Here is a 22,326-nt window from a genome sequence, read left to right on the forward strand (position 1 = left end):
TTCTTGACTGATTACAATTTCATTAATGGGATGCAATTGTATGTCATCATCTCAGCTTTCAAAATATATAATGTTTCATATATGCACAGGTCATGATTCAGCAAGACGTGGAACATTCCGATCAGACTGGAAAAGGCTAGGGTAGCTACAAGTCCAGTAGGACTTAAAGTAGGCTACCAACCCCTCCCCACAGACACAAACAAGCATTATCAAGAACGTCTAGCTTCACCATGTAAGTTAGCTAGCTAGTTCTCTAGAGACTAAGAAGTCGGGGGTGGGCGGGGGTTATAAACTGACATATGGAAATATTTTAAGATTGTCATACTATGAATCATTTAGCTATTTGAATTTTAGGACCCCTTTAGGTATAAAATAAAATAATTATTTGACAAAATATTGAATTTCGTCTTTATTACTATAGCCCAGAGAAATGCATTGAATAACATATTCATAAATGGCAAAAAAAGATAATCAATAAAAACTTATAAGAAACAAGGTTTTATAGATCTATATATTTGTTTTACACATTTAACCCCTATTTTTGGGTAGGGACAAAACTATCTTCATACTTCCATAAAAATGTTTTAACCTTTGTAGTCGGGAGAATCTCTCCTTTTCACAGTGGGGTCACATTAGCTTGTAAGACAAGCCCTTAGGGAAGTCTCATGGTCTGACAAACAGTGCTCTAACTGTGCCACCCTTCAGCACAGATGTGGAAGTGCGACACTGATGGATGCAGTGGATTGAGATGCATCCAATAAAAAAAAACATCTCTACCTTAAACTTGATGGGGACTTTAAAAAAAAGTAATTTAGATTGATGCACTGGTGCATCAATTGACTCTAGGGGGTTGCAACTAGCAAGCTAGACCTCTGTTTAATAAAAGCCAAAGAAACGTACACTTTTTTATGAATTATATATTTAAATGACTAGACAAATAGAAGGCTAATATAGCCATGTAGCCAGGCTAATGTTGCTAACTAGCTAACTAGCTAGATAACAGGTATTGTGTAAATTTTAGAACATGCCCAAGACAGTTCACATAAGTATACATTTAAACAAATTTAGCCAATTAATGAATAACTAGATTTAGCTAACATTAGTTAGTTAATGCCTTGATTTGTCGGTCTTGTCCAGATCATCATGGCACTGGTGAGTGTCATGCAGCTTGAGAAAGGTATTTGTAGTTCTGTGTCATAGCCACATTAGCAGCTAACTACTGTTTGCATTTTTTTGGGGGGGGGGGGGTTACACGGTTATCAAAATGCCACGACAGAGTAAGTCTACACGAAATGCCACGACAGAGTAAGTCTACACGAAACACAATCCTTATTTGAAGTGTTTCTAAAATCCCCTTTGGGAAAAATTTATGGTGAAAAACTGTGTTTGACTGCTAGGTTTTATGGGTATTATGACTCATACTGTGGTACTTTGTTTAGACCTAATTCCTGTCGTAGTGTGGAAATGCTTGTGTAGTTCCACCCTCAGAACACAAATCTATGGTTCCTTATCAATATTGATTCATCGGGCATGGACATCTTCACCTTCCTCCATGTGCTAATTGCTATGGAGCACAGCACAGTTAACAGTAGCTACTACATAACAAAGACTATCCACTCTCCTCCTCCCTCTTCTGCAACGGAATTGAATGATAATGGATGAATGCTGAGTTTAGCTGTGATATTGGAGTTTTACCAGCGAAGCTAGAGGCTAGCTAACCTACTCCCTGGACCAATAAATCTAGCTACAGTAGCTAGCTAGCTAGCTAGCTACCAGTAACTATTAGCAACTGTGGATATATCTTTTTTATTATTTAAATTTTTTTGTTACCCAGTTTTCTCCCCAATTGGTATTTACAGTCTTGTCCCATCGCTGCAACTCCTGTACAAACTTGGGAGAGCTGAAGGTCGAGAGCCTCATAAACTCCTCCGAAATACAACCCTGCCAAGCCGCACTGCTTCTTGACAAACTGCTCGCTTAACCTGGAAGCCAGCCTCACCAATGTGTCGGAGGAAACATCGTACAACTGGCGACCGATGTCAGTGTGCATGTGCCCTGCCTGCCACAAGGAGTCGATATAGCGCAAAGGACATCCCGGTTGGCCAAACCCTTCCCTAACCCGGACAATTGTGCGCCGCCTTTCCCGGTCCCAGATTCTTGTTGCTAGTCAACTTTCAGTGCACACCCCCATAAACGTAACAAAATAGGGGCTTGTCCGGGATTTTGTTTCCCATGAGCTCTAATCAACTACTCTGAAGCTCTACTGTGCCCAGATATTTGAGTGTTTAAAATACAATTTTGTGGTAGAGTTTATGTTACTGACAATCACTCAGAGGGGTTATAAGATTGGTGAAATAATTTTGAAAGTTGCATAAACACACAGGCTAATAATGAAAAATATGGACCTTAAGTTTTTGTGGAAAGCATTTGTGGTAAATCCTACTATAGAGATACATGTACGAAGGTGAAACTGCTCATCATTGCAAGGCATTATGACATCAAAGTGGTACATGTCGATCCAAAAGCAGTAGTCAGTTAATTGGTACTGCTTTGGTAGAGGAGGAAATCCTCCCAGAGAGGGAAGAATAATGAAAAGGTTCCTACATGTGGTAGAGTACTCCGTAGATGTACAACTAAGAGAGTTAGAACTAAAGGCAAAGTTGGAGCAACTAAAATACGAGTTTTGAGCACATTGAAAAACAAGAAGAACGTGAGCAGCCATTCGATTAAGAGAATTGGATTTGGAAACACTCCGAATCCAGGCAGGCTATCCTGCACCCTCAACGGAGTTTGATCTTGGTCAGACAGCCGGCTTGTCCCACCTGTCAACGAAAAGGAGTTGCACGTACAGTACCAGTCAAAAGTTTGGACATACCTACTCATTCAAGGGTTTTTCTTTATTTGTACTATTTTCTACATTGTACAATAATAGTGAGGACATCAAAATTATGAAGTAACACATATGGAATCATGTAGTAACCAAAAAAAAGTGTTAAACAAATCCAAAATATATTTTATATTTGAGATTTTTCAAAGTAGCCACCCTTTGTCTGGAATGTATTTCAATTAACAGGTGTGCCGTGCCTTTCCTTCTTATTGCATTTGAGCCAATCAGGTGTGTTGTGACAAGGTAGGGGTTGTATACAGAAGATAGACCTATACCAAGTCCATATTATGGCAAGAACAGCTCAAATAAGCAAAGAGAAACGACAGTCCATCATTACATCAAGACATGAAGGTCAGTCAGTCTGGAAAATTTCAAGTGCAGTTGCAAAAACTATCAAGCGCTATGATGAAACTGGCTCTCAAGAGGACTGCAACAGGAAAGGAAGACCCAGAGTTACCTCTGCTGCAGAGGATAAGTTCATTAGAGTTAAAAGCCTCAGAAATTGCATCCCAAATAAATGCTTCACAGAGTTCAAGTAACAGACTCATCTCAACATCAACTGTTCAGAGGAGACTGTGTGAATCAGGCCTTCATGGTCGAATTGCTGCAAAGACACCACTACTAAAGGACACCAATAAGAAGAAGAGACTTGCTTGGGCCAAGAAACATGAGCAATGGACATTAGACCGGTGGAAATCTGTCCTTTGGTCCAAATTTGAGATTTTTGGTTCCAACCGCCGTGTCTTTGTGAGACGCAGAGTAGGAGAACGGATGATCTCCGCATGTGTGGTTCCCACCGTGATTCACGGAGGAGGAGGTGTGATGATGTGGGGGTGCTTTGCTGGTGACACTATCTGTGATTTATTTAGAATTCAAGGAACACTTAACAAGCATGGCTACCACAGCATTCTGCAGCTATACGTCATCCCATCTGGTTTGCGCTTAGATGGACTATCACTTGTTTTCAACAGCATAATGACCCAACACACCCCCAGGCTGTGTAAGGGCTATTTGACCAAGAAGGAGATTGATGAAATGCTGCATCAGATTACCTGGCCTCCACCATATCAAACCTCAACCCAATTGAGATGGTTTGGGATGAGTTGGACCACAGAGTGAAGGGAAAGCAGCCAACAGATGCTCAGCATATGTGGGAACTCCTTCAAGACTGTTGGAAAAGCATTCCAGGTAAGGCTAGTTGAGAGAATGCCAAGAGTGTGCAAAGCTGAATGAGTAGGTATGTCCAAACGTATATATAAATCACTTAAAATTCAATAGCTCCTTGACCATGTGACCTAAACTCCTCAAACCAACTTTGGAAAGTTCAAAGTGTTGTATGCCCCATACCCTGTGGAGTTCTCAAAAATGATTACATTTCTTTGAACTTCATTTATTCATTTTACCTTCCATTTCTGACTTATAATTTCAATAGCTCCTTGGTCACATGACCTAGACACCTCACTCAAACTTTGTATTGTTCAAAGGGGAGGGACACACATTGCACACCCTTTGGTTTTCCCAAAAAGCAATTCGATAACAGATACTGAGGTTGGCTCACAATGGTTTTATGGCAGACGTGTGTCTGATCGTATCTGGTCAGTAACAGGATGCTGTGGCATACGGTAAAGCCTGTTACATTTGCCAGCGGATGGGTAAACCAAATCAAGCTGTTTTGGTTGCACCTTTGTATCCTATTCCTGATTTTGACAAACTTTTCAGCAGGGTTCTGGTGGACTGTGTTGGTCCTTTGCCCAAAGAAAAGAGTGCTTTGGTATTCTTGAGAGAGTTAATAAAACTTTGAAGTATACATTGAGAGCTTACTGCTTTGAGTTCGAGAAAGACAGGGATGAAGGGGTCCCTCTTGTGCTATTTACAGCGTGGGAGTTTCAGTCTAAATGAGATCATGTTTGGATATCATGTCAGAGGTCCTTTGTGCTTGCTGAAAGAGAAGTTGTTGCAGGACAACATCTCAAAAACAAATTTGTTGGAGCACGTTTACGCTTTTCAATACAGATTTCCCCGCTCCAGTGAGTTCTGCCAGTAAGAATCTGGAGAAGGCCCAAACCGAAATGAAAGTTTGGTATGATTGAAAGCCCTGAACCAGCACTTTCGATGTGAGTGACCATGTCCTGGTTTCGTTAGCGATGACGTCAGGCCGGATCGCAGGAAAACAAACCTGGCTGTGTCATGTCAACATGTTGAAACCATACTTCTACTGCTACAAGAAGTCCGGAAACCGGTAGTGATCTCCTGCCTGTGTTTCTCACTGTTGACTATTCTCTTCCTTGAGAGCACCAGGAAAGCCCAGTACACCTTGTGCCTGTGGAACGGTTGTGTAACTCAGAGATTCTAGAAAGCCTTGATTTATTTTTGGCACATTTGTATCCGGGGGAAAAAGGTGACATTGTTGCACTGCTTTTAGGTACACTATAAAAGTTGAATAAGTTATCATGGACTGTTTGGTGATGTTATGGCTGCTGTTTTAAATGGATATATTGTACCTTCACCTTTTAAAGGGCCAATCAGCAGTTGAAACAACAAAGCGTCTGCCGACCTCTGTTTTGGTAAAAACAGAAACCTGAGCCTATATTGTTTGTTTACAATGAATGAAGTAAAAAAAAGCGTATATTATGGGTTCTGATGGGGTTCGACTGTCGAACTAAGCTCACGAGTAAGTGGCTACCTATCATTCATTTAAAAGTAAAAACGTGGATGTAGCAATCACAGATTGTCGCTTTATGGTTTAGGATAGGGTAAAAGAAACATATATATTTAAGACAATTGTGCCTAGCACTAGGATTGAACCCACAATGCTCAGAGCTGTAGCTTGCAGTTTTAGCCCATCCTCACACCCATCCTAATCACCCTGACTCGTCACGAGCTTATTAGATCAGAGGTAGTCTAACCTCTCCTCTTAGACCCCCAGCCGTTCCATGGATTTGAACTATTCCAGAACTAGCACACCTGATTCAACTTGTCAACTATTCATCAAGCCCTTGGTTAGATGAATCAGTGAGCTAGTTCAGGTCTACAGCAAAATTGTGAAATGTCTGGGGGTCTCCAAGGAAAGGTTTGAATCCCCCTGTACTAGATGGTAACAGGCACGCACGTTGCCCCTAGTGGACGTTTGGATATTGCCATGGAAATAAAATGGCTTGCCATCACGTTACTTTACTTTTCCAAAAGCAGGTTGGTAGCAAGTAAACCACTAGAGTTTGGGCTCAAAGTAGGACATTTTTATGTAAAAAATATAAAGTAACTTTTTCCAAATGTATTGTCTATCCCCTATGATGTGACATTATCAATGTAGACACATTGGGATTTTGTGTGGAACTTCTGCTTTTTTTATGTGAGTTATCTGTTGCTGGATGAATGACAAAGGAGATGATTGTAAAACAAAACAAAAAAGCACACAAACGCTCCGTCTTTTAATGTATGCAACTCGTCAGGCATCAGAAATGATTTGACGTGAGTGATACTTTTGACACACAAAAACTGATAATGATGTATGTTCTATACGATTTCAGCCATGTTCATGCGATCAGTCTGACTGTACCCTTAGTGTGCATTAAACCGAAACTATACATGCTGAACACGGCATTAAATATCCCTAATTCTGAACCTGTTGTGCTTTATTCTCAACAGACCTGGAGGTGTAGATTCAACATAATGTATTAAACATGTTAACCTGTGAATTCTACTTTTTATAGAACTTTAAAGAGGAAAAGCCACTGAAACAAGTCAGAGATGAGTCGAAACCAGAGGAGGGATTCTCAGGAAGAAACAGGGAAACATCCCAAGGTATTGTCTCCTGTTAAAGTTCTTCATACCAGCTCCATTCATTGGCCTTACACCTCATGTCTGCTAAATGACTAAAATGTAAATGGTTGCCACGACATACTCCACTTTTAATAACATATGACTTGGTAACACTGTCATAAATGTTTTATAAATAAGCATTTCTAAACTAAAGGTTATAAGTATAGGCTGGTTTACAGTTGGTCTATCGACATGTCTGGAGCCAGTTTTCACAGTGACATAATGAACATTATATTGTCATATGACATTAAACTTGTCCTTGCCGTTATGAAAAAGTATAAAACACAAAAACTGCTGTATTTTAAAAACAAATTTACGCTGAATAAAAATATAAATGCAACATGTAGTGTGCTGGGGACAATAAAAGGCCACTCGAAAATGTACAGTTGTGTCAAACAACATAATCCCACAGATGTCTCAAGTTTTGAGGGAGCGTGCAATTGGCACACTGACTGCAGCAAAGTCCACCAGAGCTGTTGCCAGAGAATTTAATGTTCATTTCTCTACCATAAGACGCCTCCAATGTTGTTTCAGAGAATTTGGCAGTCCATCCAACCGGCCTCATAACCACAAACCACGTGTGGGTTTTGTCATGACGTTGCCCTCTCTCTGGGTACAGCAAGCACAGTTGCCTCCCTCTGCACCAGGCCTTTTCTATGCACCATCCCCCTACCTACCTCCCCCTACCCAGGCTGCTGTGGTCAGAATGCGGTCGTAAATTCCAAAGGGAATGTCCTGCCTCACAGGCCATAGTTTTGAGACAGAATGGTTTCATAAAGAGACAAAGGAATTCTTCCAACTCACCGGACGGGGGAACCGAACGACATTTATGTTCTGGAGAAGGTATAAAAGATCGGTGAAGAATCCAGCTACGAACTGGTCCGCTTGGTACAATTTTATGAAACTCGTGAGAGACAATATTGCCATATTACCATAATAATGTTTATTTGATAGCCTCAGCTATGGGACTTACATCTAAATGGTTGTATAAAATGTATTAATAAGGATAAAGCTATTTGGAATATGTTGAGATGCTATGTACTGATGTTAATGTGAGAGAATTAAATTTCTGTTCAAAGCTTAACTAAGTCATCGGCATGCCCCCAGGGACACAGACAGGACAAGGCGTCATGTGACAGCCTTTTCTACGTTCAGTATATAAACCCCCACCCAGAATTTCTCTCTTAGACCAGGCCTCCACTCCATTTTGAGTTGGCCAATAGGTTTGACAATGCATTCCTCTACTGAGCTTTAACCATACCACGTGGTTAAACTTTTAGACTATCGATACCGACAGAATAATAACAAGTCTTTGATATTAATTACTAGTCTGCAGCTAGGAATTCGGTATCATTGAACGTGAAGACCGACGAAACATCCATTCTATAACGACATGAACGGATGTCGCTTTGAAAGATCCATTCTAACCGAGAGAGAGAGAACGCGGACAAAAACTCTCCAACAGGACAAAAACTCTCCAACAAGGATCCCGACGACACACTGAGCGTAAATATATATATTGATTGCAATTGTTTCCGAATGAGTGAGCGTTCATGTGCAAAGGATAGCATATCAATTGTTAATATTTATCAACTCTGTTGTGCCTTCTCAGCTGCCCTGTATCACCCTTTGTTTAACAAGCCGCCATTCCGGTTTAGCCCACTAGGGCACATTCCTCCACCATTTCTTTGTAACAATAACTGTTTGTATGCTTTCTGTGAATTACTTAGTTTAGTAAATAAATGATTTTAAGACAATTGATGTATGGATGACTTAGCCTGTCTGGGGTATGTGGGACGATTTCGTCCCACCTACGTAACAGCTACTGAAATTCCAGTGGCGCGATTTTTGAATCGTTAGAAATACTATTACTTCAATTTCTCAAACATATGACTATTTTACAGCTATTTAAAGACAAGAATCTCGTTAATCTAACCCCACTGTCCGATTTCAAAAAGGCTTTACAACGAAAGCAAAACATTAGATTATGTCAGCAGAGTGCCCAGCCAGAAAAAATCAGACAGCCATTTTTCAAGCTAGCATATCATGTCACATAAACCCAAACCACAGCTAAATGCAGCACTAACCTTTGATGATCTTCATCAGATGACACACCTAGGACATTGTGTTATACAATACATGCATGTCTGTTCAATCAAGTTCATATTTATATCAAAAAACAGCTTTTTGCATTAGCATGTGACGTTCAGAAAACGCATAACCCCCGGCAAACTTCCGTTGAATTTACTAACAGTTTGCTAAATTACTCACGATAAACGTTCACAAAAAGCATAACAATTATTTTAAGAATTATAGATACATTACTCCTCTATGCACTCGATATGTCCGATTTTAAAATAGCTTTTCGGATGAAGCACATTTTGCAATAATCTAAGTACATAGCCCGGCATTACAGGGCTAGCTATTTAGATACCCACCCAGGTCAGCATCCACCAAAATCACATTTCCTATAAGAAAAATGTTCTTACCTTGCTTGTTCTTCATCAGAATACACTGCCAGGACTTCTACTTCAATAACAAATGTTGGTTTGGTCCCAAATAATCCATCGTTATATCCAAACAGCGACGTTTTGTTCGTGAGTTCTAGAATGCTTCTTCCCGGTTTTGCGCATGGCGCATTGGCGTGTCAAAAATGTCTAAATATTCCATTACCGTACTTCGAAGCATGTCAACCGCTGTTTAAAACCAATTTTTATGCCATTTATGTCGTAGAGAAGTGATAATATTCCGACCGGGAGTATGCATTGAGCCTAAACAGCCGAATAAAATTTCTCCTCAGAAGCGACTCATGCACGCGCATCATTCAAAGGTCCTCGGAGCAGCCACTTACAAAAGGCGATAATCTGTTTCAACCTGAGGCTCCCTCGTAAACCTTCAGTTATTTCGCGGGCTCTGAGAGCCTATTGGAGCCCTGGGAATTGTCACGTTACAGCTAAGATCCTTACTTTTCAATAAAAAGATGCAAGACGCACGACTCCTTGTCAGACAGGGTACTTCCTGCTTGAAACCTTGTCAGGTTTTTGCCTGCCATAGGAGTTCTGTTATACTCACAGACACCATTCAAACAGTTTTAGAAAATTCAGAGTGTTTTCTATCCAAACCTGAACAATAATATGCATATTCTAGCTTCTGAGTTGGTGTAGGAGGCAGTTAAAAATGGGAACATATTTTTCCAAAATTCTCAATACTGCCCCCTAGCCCAGACAGGTTAATGAAGACTGGGTTTGTGCAGTTAACAACAATTTATGACGTTTGGAATGAGACTGGAGCGAGGTAAAATACCCCATTTAAACCAGAAGATAATTGGTCAGATACTATAATATAATATAATATATAATGTTATAATATAGGAAAGTTATATTAGGAAAATTATAACTTTGTAATCTGAATATTTTCCTTGGTGCCCCGATCTCCTAGTTAATTACAGTTAAACGATTAATCAGTTTAATCGCGTAATAATACTTACAGGGAGTTATTTGATATACATGTCTTCAGTTTAATGGTGCCCAAAGACACGACAGGGGCCTAGCCTCCACCAAACTGTACAGTTGGCACTATGCATTGAGGCAGGTAGCGTTCTCCTGGCGTCTGCTAAACCCAGATTCGTCCATCAGACTGCCAGATGGTGAAGCGTGATTCATCACTCCAGAGTCCAATGGAGGCGAGCTTTACACCACTCCAGCCGGTGCTTGGCATTGCACATGGCGATCTTAGGCTTGTGTGCGGCTGTTCGGCTATGGAAACCCATTTCATGAAGCTCCCGACGAACTGTTATTGTGCGGACGTTGCTACCAGAGGCAGTTTGGAACTCGGTAGTGAGTGGCCTACCACTTCGTGGCTGAGCTGTTGTTGCTCATAGACTTTCCACTTCACAATAGCAGCACTTACAGTTGACCGGGGCAGCTCTAGCAGGGCAGAAATTCCACAAACTGGCTTGTTGGAAAGGTGGCATCCTATGACAATGCCACATTGAATGTCACTGAGCTCTCTGGTAAGGCCATTCTACTGCCAATGTTTGTCTATGGAGATTGCATGGCTTTGTGCTTGATTTTATACATCTGTCAGCAACGGGTGTGGCTGAAATAGGCAAATCCACTTTTTTTGAAGGGGTGTCTACATACTTTTGTATATCTAGTGTATTTGTGAAGTAGGTATTAACTAATATAATTCATGATCCATTTTTAATCCATAATTGTGTGTGTGTGTGTGTGTGTGTGTGATATTATGTTAACTAATATAATCCATCAGTTATACGTTAACTGCAGTTCAGTAAAACATTAACTACAGTATAATAGTGCAACATAATGTTAAGCGTTATCCACCCAGCTTTATATCCTATTATATCCTATTCTGTTGCTGACAGTAGCATGAAACCATGAAAACAATACCTTGCTTTTCTTCTGGCTAGTCTTTCCTCCCTAGCAACTGGATCTACGTTAATCTTTTGTCTGTGTCGTGCAGCCCTCTCCTTATTAGACAACGGCATCTACAGTATAAAGACAACGTGCCTTGAAATACCTTAAAATGCCATAAAATATTTTAAAAGGATAATATTATTGTTATTGTGCATAGGAATTATCACAACATTCTTTTAATTTATATAAAGTTGCTCCCAAATATATTGGAATCCTTGCACTTTTCTTAAATAATTGCCCATTTCTTCTGAAATAAGTTGAAATTGAAAATAACTTTTGGTATCCACATTGGATTTTAAACATTGCAGAACAATTTGTTCTTGTGTTCTATTTTTTTTGCTCGTTTCTTTCCATATCAAAAGGATTTGAACTAGTTATCAAATGACTGAAGTAATCATAATGGATGTGTCAGCATGGGATGTAAAGGTACATTATCTTTGACTACTATTCTACTTTTCCTCCTGTTAAAGAGGATAGAAATCCTCATTTCATGATTTTCAATATGAGGGTAATTATTTCTATATAGTCTAAACTTTCTCACTCTGAACTTCTAACTCCAGTGGGATGGGTGTGACTTCTTGACAATGATCACAATGGCTCCAACATACAGCGCTCCTGGAGCAATTAGGATGAAGTGCCTTGTTCAAGGGCACAACATATTTTTCACCTTGTCCACTCTGGTATTCGAACCTGCAACCTTTCGGTTACTGGCCCAGCACTGTATCCTCAAGGCTACCTGCCTCTACCTTACCCCTACCTACAGTGCCCTCCGTTAATATTGAGGAAACTCAAATTAACTTTGAGTGCTCTAATTCAAATTTTTACATTGCAAACAGTAACAGTTATTTTTCATGCCATGAAAGGTAGCGTATCCAAACAAATAGGTTCTGGAATCCATCAGTCCAAAACAGAGGTGCTGTTCCTGTTTCCGCAGGATCCAGCTCAAATAAAACACTGATACAGTAAAACACATTAACACATTACCAATTTTCTGACTTTAATAATTTTTGATTCAGTACATTTTCAGTGGTGGAAGAGACACTCCAGTGTTGCTGTAGTGTGTGTTCTACTGGCTGTCATCGTAGGCCTGTGGGATTCCTGTAAGTGAAAGAAAAAAATTAAAAATAAACATTTGAAGTCAATGTTTTGACTGTTACACATTTTGATTGACTTTTCCTTTTACAGATGCAGAAAGTGACCGGTTGCAGAATAGTCTAAATACCCTGACTAAAGAGAGAGACCAGCTACAGAATAGTCTAAATACCCTGACTAAAGAGAGAGACCAGCTACAGAATAGTCTAAATACCAGAACCACAGAGAGAGACACGTTGATGAAGAGTCTGAACACTACAACTATGGAGCGTGACCAGCTACAGAAGGAGACAGATAGACTGAACTGGAAGATCAACGGTAAGGACAGCCCCCCCAACGTTTTGGTAGTTGACCTGTTATTGCACACCCAATCATACTCAAGAAGTATTGTCAGCGCTAACTGTGGCCATTAGGAACAGTATCAAATTACAGGAACTGTGTTTTGCTGTGGCGCTCAAGACATGCCACAGGAGGTCATCAGAACTACCTACCTAGAACTCCCTCAGATTTTGTTTTGTCAGTCAAGGAAGTTTTTTTATATATATATATATATATATGTATAAAATGTATAAAATTTTATCATTTACTGTGGCATCTTTTAGAATTCACCAGTGGCCTTGTGGTTAGTGTCCACCCTGAGATTGGATGTTTGGGAGGTCGATCCCCTACAGAGTCATATGAAAGGTTGTAAAAATGTTACCCGATGAGTGTGTGCTTGGCACTCAGCATTAAGGAGATAAATTGGAGATAAGGTCCTACGATAGACTAGCGTCCAGCGGGTGTACTTTATAAAAAAACACTTTTATTTAACCTCTTGACGGGAACATCCCGTATACGGGACGGCTATCCAGCGAAAAATCCTATCGCCATTTGCATAATAAAATCAAATATATATATTTTTTTCAAATATAGGACTATTTCATATCGTTTTATAGGTACACCTCTTCTGAATCGAACCTCGTTGTCCGATTTCAAAAAGGCTTTACAGCAAAAGCAAAACATTAGATTATGTTAGAGGAGTACATCGTAAAAGTATTCACATAGCCATTTTCCGACCAACCACATGCATCACAAATAACCAAAAAACAGCTAAATGCAGCACTAACCTTTGACAATCTTCATCAGTTGACAGTCCTAGGACATCATGTTATACAATACATGCATTCGTTTGTTCGATAAAGTTCATATTTATATATAAAAACAGCATTTTACATCGGTGCGTGACGTTGACTAACTATTTTTCCTCAGATGTGTCATTTGAAACAGCGCTACAATTTACTGAATTACTATTCGAAAACATTTTTAAAATGTAAAATTGTCAATGTAAGATTTAAAGATTAACATCTCTTCAAAGCACCTGCACTGCCAGATTTAAAAATAACTTTACTGGGTAATCATACTTTGCGATGAAAGGGGATGCGATACTCAGAAAAATAGGCTAACGTTACAGTTCAGCGCCATCTTGGAACAATCGCATATCAAATCTAGTCTTGTATATTTTTTAAAATATTTCCTTACCTTCGATTATCTTCATCACAATGCACTTCCAGGAATCCCAGGTCCACAACAAATGTATTTTCGTTCGAAAAAGTTACTCCAATATGTCCCAATAGCTTGTTCTTGTTAGCGCGTTCTGAAGGCTAAACCAAAACTACCGTCGCGCGCGGGCAACCTCTCTTACTAAAAAGGATTTTTTTGTAATTTAGGTTCGTTCAAACATGTCAAACGTTGTATAACATAAATCTTTCGGGCCTTTTTCAACCACAGATCCAATAGCATTCAAGAGGGACGGTTGCATTGTCTTGCAGGGGCGCTGGCGTCATAATGGTGATGGCCATCCCCATGTCACTGCGTTGCACAGCATCTCTTTCAGCCAGTTTTGACAGTAGGAGACCCAAACCACTTTGTAGAGACTGGGGACATCTTGTGGAAGCAATAGGAAGTGCTCAATGAACCATTGCTCACGGTGTGATTTATAGACACAGCACTGAAGTGGAGTCCGCAATTCAGAATTCCACTTCCTGTTTCGATCGGTCTCGGGGTTTTGACTGCCATATGAGTTCTGTTATACTCACAGACACCATTCAAACAGTTTTAGAAACTGTAGGGTGTTTTCTATCCACAAGTAGTAATTATATGCATATCCTAGCTTCTGAAATTGAGTAGGAGGCCGTTTAAAATGGGCACAATTTTTTTCCAAAACGCGCTGTAGCGCCCCCTATCCTAGGCTCCTGGCAAGAGGTTTTAAACAGGATCAGCTAGGACCAAGGTCTCATTTGCAATAGAGCCCTGTTTTCAATACAAATAAAAACACACATACAGTGGAAAGAAAAAGCATGTGAACCCTTCGGAATTACATGGCTTCCTGCATAAATTGGTCCTAACATTTTACCTGTTCTTCATCCAGGTCACAACAATAGACAAACACAGTCTGCTTAAACTTTTAACACACAATTATACGTTTTCATGTCTTTATTGAACACCGTGTAAACATTCACAGTGCAGGGTGGGAAAAGTATCTGAACCCTTGGATTTAATAACCGGTTGACCCTTCTTTGGCAGCAATAACCTCAACCAAACGTTTTCTGTAGTTGCGGATCAGACCTGCACAATGGTCAGGAGGAATTTTGGACCATTCCTCTTTACAAAACTGTTTTAGTTCAGCAATATTCTTGGGATGTCTGGTGTGAACCGCTCAAGGTCATGCCACAGCATCTCAATCAGGTTGAAGTCAGGACTCTGACTGGGCCACTCGAGAAAGCGTATTTTCTTCTGTTGAAGCCTTTCGGTTGTTGATTTACTTCTGTGTTTTGGGTCATTGTCTTGTTGCATCAACTTCTGTTGAGCTTCAATTGGCGGACAGATAGCCTTACATTCTCCTGCAAAATGTTTTGATAAACTTGGGAATTCATTTTTCCATTGGCGATAGCAAACTGTCCAGGCCCTGAGGCGATAAAGCAGCCCCAAACCATGATGTTCCCTCCATCATACTTTAAAGTTGGAATGGGGTTTTGATGTTGGTGCTGTGCCTTTTTCTCCACACATAGTGTGTGTTCCTTCCAAACAATTCAACTTTAGTTTAATCTGTCCACAGAATATTTTGCCAGTAGCGCTGTGGAACATCCAGGTGCTCTTTTGAAAACTTCCGACGTGCAGCAATGTTTTTTTTTGGACAGCAGTGGCTTCTTCTGTGGTGTCCTCCCAAGAACACCATTCTTGTTTAGTGTTTTATGTATCGTAGACTCGTTAACTTGTTGGGGCTAGGGGGCAGTATTTACACGGCCGGATAAAAAACGTACCCGATTTAATCTGGTTACTAATCCTACCCAGTAACTAGAATATGCATATACTTATTATATATGGATAGAAAACACCCTAAAGTTTCTAAAACTGTTTGAATGGTGTCTGTGAGTATAACAGAACTCCTATGGCAGGCAAAAACCTGAGAAGGTTTCATGCAGGAAGTGGCCTGTCTGACAAGGTGTTGTTGTTCTTGCTTCTGTTTATTGAAGAGTCAGGATCTTAGCTGTAACGTGACAATTCCTACGGCTCCAATAGGCTCTCAGAGCCCGGGAAAAACCTGAACGATGACGAGGCAGCCTCAGGCTGAAACACATTATCGCCTTTTCCAAGTGGCCCATCAGAGGACAATGGAATTAGGCGCGTGCCCGATTCGACCCCGTGCAGTATTTTCCTTCGGCTGTTTAGCTAATTGCAGATTCCCGGTCGGAATATTATCGCTTTTTTATGAGAATAATGGCATAAAAATGGATTTTAATCAGCGGTTGACATGCTTCGAAGTACGTTAATGGAATATTTAGAATTTTTTTGTCACGTTATGCGCCATGCGCACGACCGTGATTTACCATTCTGATAGTGTCTAGAACGCACGAACAAAACGTCGCTGATGGAACATAACTATGGATTATTTGGGACCAAACCTACATTTGTTATTGAAGTAGAAGTCCTGGGAGTGCATTCTGACGAAGAACAGGAAAGGTAAGACCATTTTTCTTATAGGAAATGTGATTTTGGTGAAGGCTAAACTGGGTGGGTGTCTAAATAGCTAGCCCGTGATGCCGGGCTATCTACTCAGAATATTGCAAAATGTGCTTCATCCGAAAAGCTATTTTAAAATCGGACATATCGAGTGCATAGAGGAGTAATGTATCTATAATTCTTAAAATAATTGTTATGCTTTTTGTGAACGTTTATCGTGAGTAATTTAGTAAATTGTTAGTAAATTCAGCGGAAGTTTGCAGGGGGGTATGCTTTTTCTGAACGTCACATGCTAATGTAAAAAGCTGTTTTTTGATATAAATATGAACTTGATTGAACAGACATGCATGTATTGTATAACATAATGTCCTAGGTGTGTCATCTTATGAAGATCATCAAAGGTTAGTGCTGCATTTAGCTGTCTTCTGGGTTTTTGTGACATTATATGCTAGCTTGAAAAATGGGTGTCTGATTATTTCTGGCTGGGTACTCTGCTGACATAATCTAATGTTTTGCTTTCGCTGTAAAGCCTTTTTGAAATCGGACAATGTGGTTAGATTAACGAGAGTCTTGTCTTTAAATAGCTGTAAAATAGTCATATGTTTGAGAAATTGAAGTAATAGCATTTCAAACGTTTTGAAAATCTCGCCACAGGATTACACTGGCTGTTACGTAGGTGGGACGAATTCGTGGCAGGGTTTTTGTGTGTTAAGTGTTGGTGATTGGACTCCCAATTGAAGGCAGGTGTGTTGAGTTGCCTTTGATTGGGAGTCCTATATAGTAGTGTGTGTTTTTCTTTGAGGTTGTGGATACTTGTTTTTGCACTGCGTTTGTTAGCCTGCAAAACTGTTCCTGTTGTCGTGAGTACTGTTTTTTTTTCTTCCTGTGGATGCTTTACGTGTTTCATTAAAAGAATATGAGTATCCACTTTCCCACTGCGCCTTGGACTTCTCTTCACTACGAAACTTGTGACATTTATGCAATCGCGGTGTCCGATTTTAAAATAGCTTTTCGGTGAAAGTACATTTTGCAATATTCTGAGTAGATAGCTCGCCATCACAGGCTAGCTATTTTGACACCCACCAAGTTTGGTACTCACAAAACTCAGATTTACTATAAGAAAAATTGGATTACCTTTGCTGTTCTTCGTCAGAATGCACTCCCAGGACTTCTACTTTACACCCAATGTTGTTTTGGTTCCAAATAATCCATAGTTATATACAAATAGTGGCGTTTTGTTCGTGCGTTCAAGACACTATCCGAAGGATGACGCGCGGACGCTTATCGTGACAAAAAATGTCAAAATATTCCATTACCGTACTTCGAAGCATGTAAAACGCTGTTTAAAATCAATTTTTATGCGATTTTTCTCGTAAAAAAGCGATAATATTCCGACCGGGAGTGATTGTTTTCGTTCAAAGACTAAAAATGTAAACATGGAGTCGTCTCGTGCACGCGTGCGCCAGTCTCATTGTTCTCTGATAGACCACTATCCAAATGCGCTACTGTTTTTTAGCCATGGCCTGCAAAGTCATCATTCAACATTCTGGCGCCTTCTGAGATCCTATGGGAGCCTGAGAAAATGTCACGTTACCGCAGAGATCCCCTGTTTTGGATAGAGATGACAAAGAAGGCCAAGAAATGGTCAGAGAGGGCGCTTCCTGTACAGAATCTTCTCAGGTTTTTGCCTGCCGTTTGAGTTCTGTTATACTCACAGACACCATTCAAACAGTTTTAGAAACTTTGGAGTGTTTTCTATCCAAAGCTACTAATTATATGCATATTCTGGGCAGGAGTAATAACCAGATTAAATCGGGTACGTGTTTTATCCGGCCGTGAAAATACTGCCCCCTATCCATAACAAGTTAACCTCATTGAGCATTCTGCTCTGTGCTCTTGCAGTCATCTTTGCAGGAAGGCCACTCCTAGGGAGAGTAGCAACAGCGCTGAAATCTCAATTTATAGACAATTTGTCTTAACGTGGACTGATGAACATCAAGGCTTTTAGAGATACTTTTGTAACCCTTTCCAGCTTTATGCAAGTCAACAATTCTTAATCTTAGGTCTTCTGAGATCTCTTTTGTTCGAGGCATGGTTCACATCAGGCAATGCTTCTTGTAAATAGCCAACTCAAATTTTGTGAGTGTTTTTTTATAGGGCAGGGCAGCTCTGTCCAACATCTCCAATCTCGTTTCATTGATTGGACTCCAGGTTATCTGACTCCTGAATCCAATTAGCTTTTGGAGAAGTCATTAGCTCAGGAGTTCATATACTTGTTCCAACCAGCACTGTGAATGTTTAAATTATGTATTCAATATCAATACAATAATTTGTGTGTTATTGGTTTAAGCACACTGTGTTAGTCTATTGTTGTGACTTAGATGAAGATCAGATCAAATTTGATGACCAATTTATGTAGAAATCCAGGTAATGCCAAAGGTTTCACATACTTTTTCTTGCCACTGTATGCACAACTACACAGACACAATACATATACGCCTTAAGAAAAACACAGTTAACATTTAAAAGATCAGAAATCTATTTTTTGAATAGCCAAAGAGGCACCAGACCATCAATTCTAATAGTTTTTTGTAAATTGTTCCACATGTAAGGTGCATCACCACTGAAGGGACATTTTCCGATCTGTGTAGAAACTGGGGGGATCTGAAGTGTAATGCAATTCATTTACCCAGTTTTATAATTATTAATTCTAGAAGAGATTAGAGATGTCAGATACATTGGAAGTGTTTACTTGTACATCAAGCTGCCTCACACTACAGAAACAGGAGCAGGAGACTAGATCCAATGAGCTGTTCTGGCCTCTCACAAGACAAGGCTCATGTAAAGCTACCTACATATTTAATGTGGGAATAAATAATAGTTGCAAAGTTATGTTTAACTTGAAAATGTCACTGAACAAAAATATAAAACACAACATGTAAAGTGTTGGTCTCATGAGCTGAAATAAAATATCCCAGAAATGTTACATATGCACAAACAGCTCAAATGTTGTGCACAAAGCATGCAATTTTTATGGTGAATCCAAGAATGTCGACCCGAGCTGCTGCCAGAGAATTTATGTTAATTTCTCTACATTAAGCCACCTCCAATGTCATTTTAGAGGATTTGGCAGTACGTCCGACCGGCCTCACAACTGCAGATCATGTGTAACCACACCAGCTCAGGACCTCCACATCTGACAAATTCACCTGCCACCCGGACAGCTGAGGAAACTGTGTTTGCACAACCGATGCATTTCTGCACAAACTGTCAGAAATCGTCTCAGGGAAGCTCATCTGCATGTAGCAAGGATCTGTACACATTTCCTGGAAGCTGAAAATGTCCCAGTTCTTCCATGGCCTGAATACTCAGACATGTCACCCATTGAGCACGTCTGGGATGCTCTGGATTGACATGTACAACAGCGTGTTCCAGTTCCCGCCAATATCCATCAAGTTTTCACAGCCATTGAAGTGGGACAACATTCCACAGGACACAATCAGGTTGATCAAGTCTATGTGAAGGAGATGTGTCACGCTGCATGAGACAAATGGTGGTATTCTGATCCACACCCCTACCTTTAAGACGTTCCGCCAGCGGGACACCTAGCCAACGGGATAGCAGGGTGCGAAATACAAAACATCAAAAATCTCAATTCAATTTTCTCAAACATACGACTATTTTACACCATTTTAAAGATACACTTCTCCTTAATGCAACCACATTGTCCGATTTCAAAAAGGCTTTACAGCGAAAGCAAAACATTAGATTATGTTAGCACACCACCTAAACAGGAAAAGCCACAGCCATTTTCCTAGCAAGGAGAGGCGTCACAAAAACCAGAAATACAGCTAAAATTAAGCACTAACCTTTGACGATCTTCATCAGATGACACTCATAGGACATCATGTTACACAATACATGTTTTGTTCGATCAAGTTCATATTTATATCCAAAAACCCCATTTTACATCGGCGCGTGATGTTCAGAAAATATTTGCCTCCCAAAACTTCTGGTGAATGTGCACATTAATTTACAGAAATACTCATCATAAACTTTGACAAAATATATAACAATAATTTAAAGAATTATAGATATACTATTCCTTAATGCAACCGCTGTGTCAGATTTTAAAATAGCTTTTCGGCGAAAGCACATTGTTCAATATTCTGAGTACAGAACTCAGCCATCAATGCAAGCTATACAGCTACCCGTCAAGTCATGGCATCAATAAAATTCTAAATTAGTGTTATAAATCTTTCCTTACCTTCGGCAGAATGCACTCGCAGGACTCCCACAAGAAATTTTCATTTGTTTGATAAAGTCCATCATTTATGTCCAAATACCTCCCTTTTGTTGGCGCGTCCAGAACACTATTCCAAAGGCACGATGCGGGAGCGCAATTCAATAGACGAAAAGCTCAACAGTTCCATTACCGTTTGTAGAAACATGTCAAACGATGTTTACAATCAACCCTTAGGGTGTTTTTAACATAAAAAGTAGATAATATTCCAACCGGACAATAGCGTATTCATTACAGAAGAAAAATAAAAAATGCTAGCCATGTGTGAATGCGCATGAAGTAACTACATGACCTCAGACAGTCCACTGCTTGAACCGGTTGTTATTCCCTCAAAATTCACCATAGAAGCCTCAAACAACTTTCTAAAGACAGTTGACATCTAGTGGAAGCCTTAGGAAGTGCACAATGACCCCACAGACACTGTAGTTTAATAAGCAATGGTTTGAAAGATTACAAGTGTCAGATCTCCCACTTCCTGGTTGGATATTTCTCAGGTTTTGCCTGCCGTATGAATTCTGTTATACTCACAGACATCATTCAAACAGTTTTAGAAACTTTAGAGTGTTTTCTATCCAAATCTACTAATACTATGCACATATTTGACTCTGGGCCCAAGTATTAGGCAGTTTACTCTGGGCAAGCTTTTCATCCGGCCGTGAAAATACTGCCCCCTATACCTTAACAGGTTTTAAGGTGTCTGAGACCAACAGATGCATATCTGTATTCCCAGTCATATGAAATCCATACATTAGGGTCTAATTCATTAATTTCAATTGACTGATTTCCTTATATGAACTGAAACTAAGTAAAATCTTTGAAATGGTTGCATGTTGAGTTTATATTTTTGTTCAGTGTAACAGCTAAAGGCAAACAGGCAATTCACACAAACGACTGCTGTGGGAAATCACCAGAACATTTTAATTATTTCCTAAAGCTGCAAGGTGGAATCTCAATCAGCTCATTGGAAGGGTTCATTAGAAGTGCTTTGTCTGTTATGTTCTTTTTAATACATTATTTTTCATAACAGTTGAGTGTCAAATATGGTAAATGTCAAACTTCTAGGGTCCTGTCCTGAAGGATGGAGAAGGTTTGGCTGCGGCTGTTACTACCTCTCTACTGAGAAGAAATCCTGGGAGGAGAGTAGACAGGACTGTCTGGAGAGAGGAGCAGACCTGGTGATCATTAACAGTGAAGAGGAACAGGTGAGAGAGAGAGAGAGACAGACAGAGAGAGCTACTTTATTTATTAGTACATCATGTATTATTAACAATGCTTTTTCTGTGCCACAACAGACATTCATCAAAGGGTTAGAATCACTCCTTTTTGCTTGGATTGGTCTGACTGACTCTGTTACTGAGGGGACCTGGAAATGGGTGGACGGAACCCCACTGACCATCCAAAAGTAAGAGACTACTACTCTATAATAACACTGACCACCCCAAGGTAAGAGACTACTGCTCTATAATAACACTGACCACCCAAAGGTAAGAGACTACTGATCTATAATAACACTGACCACCCCAAGGTAAGAGACTACTGCTCTATAATAACATTGACCACCCCAAGGTAAGAGACTACTGCTCTATAATAACACTGACCACCCCAAGGTAAGACACTACTGCTCTATAATAACACTGACCACCCCAAGGTAAGAGACTACTGCTCTATAATAACACTGACCACCCCAAGGTAAGAGACTACTGCTCTATAATAACACTGACCACCCCAAGGTAAGAGACTACTGCTCTATAATAACACTGACCACCCCAAGGTTAGAGACTACCATTCTA

The 22,326-nt window shown here is 40.0% G+C and overlaps 1 protein-coding gene across 3 annotated transcripts in view; it reads left to right on the forward strand.

Moving 5' to 3' along the window:
* Positions 1 to 22,326, forward strand: part of LOC115191643 (CD209 antigen-like protein E) — a 39,741-nt gene that overhangs the window by 11,618 nt on the left and 5,797 nt on the right. The window contains exons 3-7 of one of the 3 annotated variants that reach the window (XM_029749444.1): positions 6,598 to 6,688; positions 12,159 to 12,242; positions 12,328 to 12,552; positions 21,599 to 21,738; positions 21,829 to 21,938. In XM_029749444.1, the coding sequence (XP_029605304.1) occupies positions 6,598 to 6,688; positions 12,159 to 12,242; positions 12,328 to 12,552; positions 21,599 to 21,738; positions 21,829 to 21,938 (650 nt within the window). The remainder of the gene's footprint in view (positions 1 to 6,597; positions 6,689 to 12,158; positions 12,243 to 12,327; positions 12,553 to 21,598; positions 21,739 to 21,828; positions 21,939 to 22,326) is intronic. The other 2 variants (XM_029749446.1, XM_029749445.1) reach the window with 2 other exon arrangements.

This window comes from Salmo trutta, chromosome 4 (genome assembly GCF_901001165.1).
Source record: "Salmo trutta chromosome 4, fSalTru1.1, whole genome shotgun sequence".
In the NCBI taxonomy this organism is placed as follows: domain Eukaryota; kingdom Metazoa; phylum Chordata; class Actinopteri; order Salmoniformes; family Salmonidae; genus Salmo; species Salmo trutta.